At 41.1% G+C, this 8371-nt stretch overlaps 1 protein-coding gene across 1 annotated transcript; it reads left to right on the top strand.

Moving 5' to 3' along the window:
• Positions 1-1624: 1624 nt before the first annotated feature.
• On the top strand, positions 1625-3985 carry LOC309550073 (ras GTPase-activating-like protein IQGAP2; the record flags this gene model as incomplete). Its single annotated transcript, XM_082250538.1, has 1 exon — positions 1625-3985. One exon carries the CDS (start codon positions 1625-1627, stop codon positions 3983-3985), a length of 2361 nt encoding a protein of 786 aa, XP_082106664.1.
• Between the last annotated feature and the right edge of the window lie 4386 nt (positions 3986-8371).

Genomic DNA, 8371 nt, shown 5'->3' with positions numbered 1-8371 from the left:
GCCCCCCCCCCCCCCCCCCAAAGGAAAAACTGGAAAAATGAAAATTTGGTGGATTTATTGATTTCAGCAAGCAATTTCTCATATTAACCACTTCTGGACCGGAAGGTTTTAGCCCCCTAACGACCAGTTCATTTTTTTGCGATACGGCACCGCGTTACTTTAAGTGACAATTGTGCGACGCTGTACCCAAATAAACTTTATGTCCTTTTTCTTCACAAGTACACAAATAGAGCTTTCTTTTAGTGGTATTTGAGCACCTCTGCAATTTTTATTTTTTGCGCTATAAACAAAAAAAAGAGCAACAATTTTGAAAAAAAATAAACAATATTTTTTCTTTTCTGCTATATAACATTCCCAATAAAAAAAAATTAAAAATCACATTTTTTCATCATTTTAGGCCAATTTGTATTTTGCTACATATTTTTGGTAAAAAAAAAAAAATCCCAATAAGCGTATTTTGCGCAAACGTTATCACGTCTGTCAACTAGGAGAAAGATTTATGTCACTTTTATTTATTTATTTTTTTACTAGTAATGGCGGCGATCTGCTATTTTTAACGGGACTGCGACATTGCGGCGGACAGGTCGGACCCCTAACTGACATTTTTTGACACTTTTGGGGGCACCAGTGACATTACTACAGTAATCAGTGCTAAAAATATGCACTGTTACTGTACTAATGACACTGGCAGGGAAGGGGTTAACACCAGGGGGCGATCAAAGGGTATATGTGTCTTTAGGGGGTGTTTTCTAACTGTTTGGGGGATGGGCTTGCTGGGTGAACACAGAGACCTGTGTTCCTAAATAGGAGGAACACAGCATCTCTGTGTTCATTACTGACATCTGTCACCAGGGGGAGCGATCTCGGGACATAGCGGCCACCGGTCCCGCTGATTGGCTCCCCTTGTGGCCCCCCACTAGCTGTCCCACGAAACGACGTACAGCCGACCTACTTATACGGCAGCTGGTCGGCAAGTGGTTAAAATTTCCCTTTTTCATCACCCTATAAGCTTAATTAATTCACAAAGGATACAGATGTTTGCTTGATATATAAAACTTTATTTTTCCATGCAATTGAATTTAAATCTTAAACTCATGTGATCCCAATAAAGACAATTATCCAGGTGTTAGAGCTTTGTGAATTGTTCTCCATTATTATTGTTGACAGTTACAGTGTATAAGCTCCTGTATAACATATTATTGGGATCATTAGACCAGAGCTGTTAGTCCAAAATAAAGGCTAAAAATAGCAGCCAATCAGCACTGCTCACTTGGGTCATGTGACCACTGAGGGATGTCAAAGTGCTTCCAAGGCTAAGAAAGCCGTTGTAACTGCCGGCAGACAGACAGTTCATTCAGGCTCTTGTGGTGAACAGTCCTGCTTTTACATTGCTGCAGCGGCAATCTTTATTATCTTATTTTTACCTACATTTAAGTGCTGTAATTAATAAAATTTCTCATCAACTGACCGCTGTTGAAACAAGTAAGAAACTTCATCCATATATTTCCATATTCTGAACAAGCAGTCTTTTTTTTTCTCATTCACCTCTAAATTTTTTTTTTTATTTTGGACAAAAGAACACCATTATAACCATTTTTTTTTTTATTTTACAGGTATTACAGCTATGGAAAATCTATATAAATCATTCACCTCCTCTTATCTTCGCCACTCTATTCAGTGTCTGTCATCCTTTATGTTTGGAGAGGATAAGGAGGTTAAAAAAGATACGGTAGGTATCGAAAAAACGGAAAAGCAATTTTTCAAGGACAACGACGATACTATTGTAAAAATACGCTCCATCGTCGGGAGCGGATGCGCCAGAAAGCTTTCCAAGGATTTGCTCGGCACACAAAAGCCATCCATTTGTGCCAGACAAAAGCAATCCCATTCCTCGGCCCCCTTGGATATCACTTTCCTCCAAGGGTTGCTTCTCAATCACCTAAAGGGGGAAGTTTCTGCTAAATCGAAGGCCATCCAACAACAAAAACAGGAGTTGAATACCTGGGACCAGAAAATATCAACTCTTGTGAGTGGGAAACAGATACTAGAAAAGCTTGTGTCCAGATACCCTAAACTGAAGTTGGACAACAGATATCTCATTGAAGAGGAGATGCTCATTGACAGACGACGCATGGTTGAGCAGCAGAAGAGGAAGCAAATAATGGATCCCTATCAGCACTTATTCTATTACTTACAGACCCAACCAAAGTACCTGTCCAAGCTTATCTATTATATGTCAGAACCTGACTATATCACTCTTGCAGAAAATATTCTCCCCGGACTGTACAATCAGGCCTCAACGCCACGAGAAGAGTATCATCTTGTGAAGCTTTTGGAAAATGTTATCCAGTATGAGGTCGAGAAAAAATGTATTAATATGAAGGATATATTGGGAGGAAAACTATTTGGCATTAAGACGGCCTTTAGCTTTTACAGGCAGGTTGCAAAATGCCATGGTCTTCACCAGAAGCTCACTCCAGTGCTAAAGGAGATCCTTCACTTAAATTACCGCTTAATGGAGAAACCTGCTAACATATCTTACCTTGCAAATCGAGTATTACGCTTGGTATTCTCAGATGTGTACAGTATACCTTATGGAATTAGGTATGTGGCAAAAGTCCTAAGACAAGCCCTGCACAAGAAGTTCCCCCAGGCAACTGAAGGTGAAGTCCTGGAGACTCTTGGCCTTTTCATTTACCAGTATTTGCAGCCAGTCATAGCTTCCCCAGATGAAGCTGGCATAATTGATATTACACTGGGGGCAGATTCAGGGCAAAAAGAGAACTTCATAGCCGTGGCTGTGCTTGTCGGTCACACCATGGGTAATATCCTCTTCCCCAAGGAAAATGCTAATGCTGCTATGAAAAATAACTATATTGTAAAACACTACCCATATTTCAGAAGAATGTTTGAGAATGTTTTTAATATTGTAGAACCAGAAGTGAAATTTGGCTTCAATGAATATTCTGACTTGATTTCTCTGAAGAAGCCAGTGATAAACCTCTCTGTAACGGACATTTTAAGCACACAGAAGCTTCTTTCAAAATATAAAAAATTGGTCTTCCCAAACCAAACAGACATTCTTCATAACATTTTCATGTCTCTTGGGCCAGTTCCTCACGTTAAAGATCTTCTTTTTGGTGAGGACGCAGTTGCTGCTTACAGAGGTGAGGATCTGTCAGAAATTAATGTCTGCCTCACATTAGGCAGCAAATATATTCTACCTAAAGAAATAAATTTGACAAACCCAAAGTCTTTAAAGGATGCTAAACTGAAAAATTTGACAATCCCAAAGGCTGGGTTTTCAAAATCAATAGACTTTCAAGATATCCTGAACAATATCGCCAAGGATATCCCAGCGAAAAACAATATTCAACTGCAGCAACAAGTTGAAATAAGGAATCTCAGGCAGACATTGGATGCTCTTGGCGCCAGGTCCACATATTACCAAGACCAGATAGACCAGTATCAGAAGTTCTGGAACAGCTGCCTTGAAAACTTAGTAAGTCAAAAGTCATCCAATACTGGTATGACCATGAAGGAAAAAGGGAACACAAAGACGCAGAAGAAGATGGAGAAGCAAGATGACCTTAAGATATCGGGGCAGAAGGAGGAGGACAAGAAGCAAAATAGGAAGAAGAGGACCTGGCTTCGTAAACTGGTCAGCCTAAAGTCACCCACTAGCGTCAGAAAGGTAAAATATACTGCAGCAAAACTGCAGAACAAAGGTGTCATTACTGGCACCACAGGTAAGGAGACCAAGAAGCTGATGAGAGAACCGCTGACGATAACATTTGAAAAGGGCCACCAAATTAAAGTCAGCATTGGCGAAAGGTCTGTTCTTCTTCACATTGCTGACATCATAGAGCTTCATTATACCAGACTGCCAACCATAGAGTTATTCAGCTATCATGTTGATGCTGGCATGTTGCTATTTTTAGTGTACAGCAAGCTTTATGTAAGAACAACCCATAACTCACTGTAGCAACTGTGATTTACACTGGAGGGATTTCATTGGGGGCATTACACTTGGGGCATTACAGTGTGAGGATTACACTAGGAAGGGTTTACACTGGGGGTTTACACCAGGGGTATCTGGGGGAGATCCCTCTGGGGGGATTTACATGGAGCGCACAGGGGAACAAATACAATGTGGGGGATTTACACTGGAGGGATTAGAAATTTGTGGGATTCAATAAATGGTGGTTACAATGGGGGAATTTACACTGGAGGGATTTCAATGGGGGCATTACACTGTGAGGGATTTACACTGGGAGATTACCCCAGGCGGATCCGGGGGGATCCCACTGGGAGGATTAACATGGGGGGGTACACTGTGGGGGATTCACACTGGAAGGATTACACTTAGGGCATTCACAAAAGGGGAAATACACTGTGGAGGATTTATACTGGAGGGATTTCATTGGGGGCATTACACTGTGAGGGATTTACACTGGGAGATTACCCCAGGCGGATCCAGGGGGGATCCCACTGGGAGGATTAACATGGGGGGGTACACTGTGGGGGATTCACACTGGAAGAATTGCACTTAGGGCATTCACAAAAGGGGAAATACACTGTGGGGGATTTATACTGGAGGGATTTCATTGGGGCATTACACCTGGGGAATTACACTGTGAGGATTACACATGTTTTGAAGGAATATGCCCGTGAGACATAGTCCCGATTCGTTATTTTAATTAGCATTTTAGTCTTATCATAGGGTTTTAAGAATTTGTTTGCATAGTAAACATAATTCTTAATCATACAGTGCAGTACACAAAATCTATAGTTTCATACCGGCCAACTTTTTGAGATGAATACGAAGGACATCTGGAAAAAAATATTTTAAAAGAACAGACAGAAGTTGCTAAACACCTGATTTCTTTTTATAAGGAGGTAAGTAAAGCCTTGCATAGAGGGGGTGGCTGTGGATGTAGTATACTTGGATTTTGTGAAAGCGTTTGACACAGTTCCCCACACACGGCTAATGTGTAAGGTAAAGTCTACAGGCCTGGAAAGATTGGTTTGTAATTGGATAGAAAATTGTCTAAAAGATAGAATTCAGAGAGTAGTGGTTAATGATTCTTACTCTGAATGGTCTAAGGTTATCAGTGGTGTACCCCAAGGTTCAGTGTACTTTTTAATATCTTTATAAATGATATAGGGTCTGGGATTAAAAGTACAATTTCAGTCGTTGCAGATGACACCAAGCTTTGTAGTGGAATAACTTCCGTACAGGATGTCTTCAATTACTGAACTCAATGCACTGTTTCATTGGGCAAATATGTGGAAAATTAGGTTTAATATTAATAAAAGTAAAGTTATGCACTTGGAGGCTAAGAATATGCATGCATCATACATACTGGGGGGGGGGGGGTTGAACTGGGGGAATCCATAGCGGAGAAGGATTTGGGTGTTCTAGTAGATCGTAAGCCTAATAATAGCATGCAATGCCAAGCTACTGTTTGGCATGGAGGGGCTCAGCTATAAGGAAAGATTAGAGGAGCTGATATGCCTATGATATATGATAGACTCAGCTCAGTAGATTGCTTTAAAAAAGGCCTGGATTCTTTCCTAGGTGTACATAATATAAATAAGTACTAATATTTATAGATAAAGTTGATCCAGGGAAAAATCCGATTGCCTCTCGGGGGATCAGGAAGGAATTTTTATCCCCTGCTGTAGCAAATTGGCTCATGCTTTGCTGGGGTTTTTCGCCTTCCTCTGGATCAACTGCGGGTATAGGATTGTGTATATGGGATTGTATGATTGGATTTTCTTTACTGTTTTTTGTTTTTTATTGGTTGAGCCAGATGGACTTGTGTCTTTTTTCAAACTGACTAACTATGTAACCTATTAGAAAAAGTGTGTAGGAATAGAACATGCCCCCTTAACGAAGAATTTATTCTCTTTTGTGAAGAGGAGATTAAGGGGGGATATGATAACCATGTATAAATACATAAGGCGTCCATATAGTGAACTTGGTGTTAAGTTATTCACTTTAAGGTCAACACAGGGGACAAGGGGGAACTCTTTACGTCTAGAGGAAAACAGATTTCGTCTCCAAATACGGAAAGGTTTCTTCACCGTAAGAGCTGTGAAAATGTGGAATAGACTCAGCTCAGTAGATTGCTTTAAAAAAGGCCTGGATTCTTTCCTGGGTGTACATAATATAAATAAGTACTAATATTTATAGATAAAGTTGATCCAGGGAAAAATCCGATTGCCTCTCGGGGGATCAGGAAGGAATTTTTATCCCCTGCTGTAGCAAATTGGCTCATGCTTTGCTGGGGTTTTTCGCCTTCCTCTGGATCAACTGCGGGTATAGGATTGTGTATATGGGATTGTATGATTGGATTTTCTTTACTGTTTTTTGTTTTTTATTGGTTGAGCCAGATGGACTTGTGTCTTTTTTCAAACTGACTAACTATGTAACCTATTAGAAAAAGTGTGTAGGAATAGAACATGCCCCCTTAACGGAGAATTATACAAGAAAATAATTAGTTAAACCCACTACTATTCCTTTATAATGGCTTTTGAAATTTAGAAATGCAGCAATTTAGAAATTGAATGAAAGGTTTAGCACTGGGAAACACTTTTTGAAAGATAAAAAGTGCATTTTATATACAACTTAATAGATCAGAATAAAATGAGGGACAGATGAGGAGGAAAGAGGGACAGAGGGACTTTAGTTCAAATCGGGGACACTATATAATCTATTTATATATATATATATATATATAGTCTATTGTGTACTTAACATCTGCATGGAATCTGCGAGGTTAGTCATTGCTCCCTTCCTATTGGCGACCTTCCAGGCCTTGCAGCTCTGCCTTGGGCCTGTCTACTGTAGTACAGTTCTTAGCAAAACATGCTTATCTATTACTAGCAAATATTTGCACAAATATCCCATAGTAAAAACATGCGGTAAAAACCCCATGGTTGAGCTGCACTTTTGCCGCCAACCAACCACTACCCCCCTTTAGCAACAGAGGCAGTGACTATGCGTGCACACATGCCATGGTCGCAATGCTATGCCTTACAGTCATGACAGAAATTATAGAGAGCAAAGCACATGTGAACAAGTCCTGTCTGTACTACCCTATCAGCTGCACTGATCTGGCAGAAAGCTCACGTGCCTGTGCAGTGAACACACTTCATGGACAGAGCCTGCATATATAAAGGGAAACCTTGCCTATATGCTAAGCTGTTAACCTCAGCAAATGCAGGTTTAACAGCCTTCCTTCTCTATCTCATTCTCAGCTGAGTGACGGGAAAGGCAGAAAGAGCTGAAGCAACCAGCTTGTCAGGAACATGGTGACAGCCTGGGGCGTGACTACAGGAGTCGCAATAGAAAAATTAAAAATTAAATAGGAAAAATAAAAAACAAGACGTGTGTTTAGTTTCATTTCAGAAAGATTCACTATGTTACTAATTTCGTTTTGTTTCAGAATTTGTTTCGTGTCATTTCGTTTATTAACTCCAAATTTGAATTTGGATCGGTTGATCTTCGAATTCTGTGTGAAGAGGAGCCGGCTGGGAAGCCAACCAATCCGTCCTTAACAACCCCAAGACTCATCAGCTGTCAGGGGGCTTCCCTGCTGACAGCTGAATGTAAACAGAATTGCTGGCAAATTTTGAAAACAAAAAAAAAAAAGCGTGGGGGTCCCCCAATCCATACCAGGCCCTTTGCGTCTGGTATTGATTATAAGGGGAACCCCACGCAAATGTTTTTAAAAAAATGGTGTGGGGTCACCTTCAAAATCTATGTCAGTCCCTTATCTGAGCATGCAGCCTAGCAGACCAGGAAACGGGGAGGGGGAGGGACGAGCGAGCACCCCCCTCTTGAACCATACCAGGTCACATGCCCTCAACAACATCAGGGGTGTTCAGGGGCAGGAAGGGTACCCCCAAAGTACCTTGTTCCCATAGGGCCTCTTCCCCACAAACCTGGCCCGGTGATTGTGGGGATCTACGGGTGGGAGGGCTTATCAGGGACAAGGGAGCCCCCCTTGTTGAGGGCATGTGGGCTGGAATGGTTCGCAAACTCGTCCCCCCCTTTCCTGGCCTGCCAGGCTGCATGCTCAGATAAGGGTCTGGAATTGGTTTTGGGGGGACCCCATGCAATTTCTTTATTTTTTTTTATTTTGGTGTGGGTTTCCCCTTAAAATGCATACCAGACCTGAAATGCCTGGTATCGATTATTTTTTTTTGTGAATTTTAATTTTCCAGCAACTCTGTTTACATTCAGCTGTCAGTGGGGAAACCCAGTCTTTTTTTTTCCCGACCTATCCAAATCCGAATCGTTCCAAAAATTTGGAATTCATTAGAAAACGAATGAACAAAATGAAACTAAAGGAATCTCAAC

Source organism: Pelophylax lessonae (assembly GCF_965119305.1).
Source record: "Pelophylax lessonae genome assembly, chromosome: 3".
In the NCBI taxonomy this organism is placed as follows: Eukaryota; Metazoa; Chordata; class Amphibia; order Anura; family Ranidae; genus Pelophylax; species Pelophylax lessonae.
The sequence above is the reverse complement of the archived record's forward strand: the minus strand, read 5'-3'. Positions and strand labels throughout refer to the sequence as shown.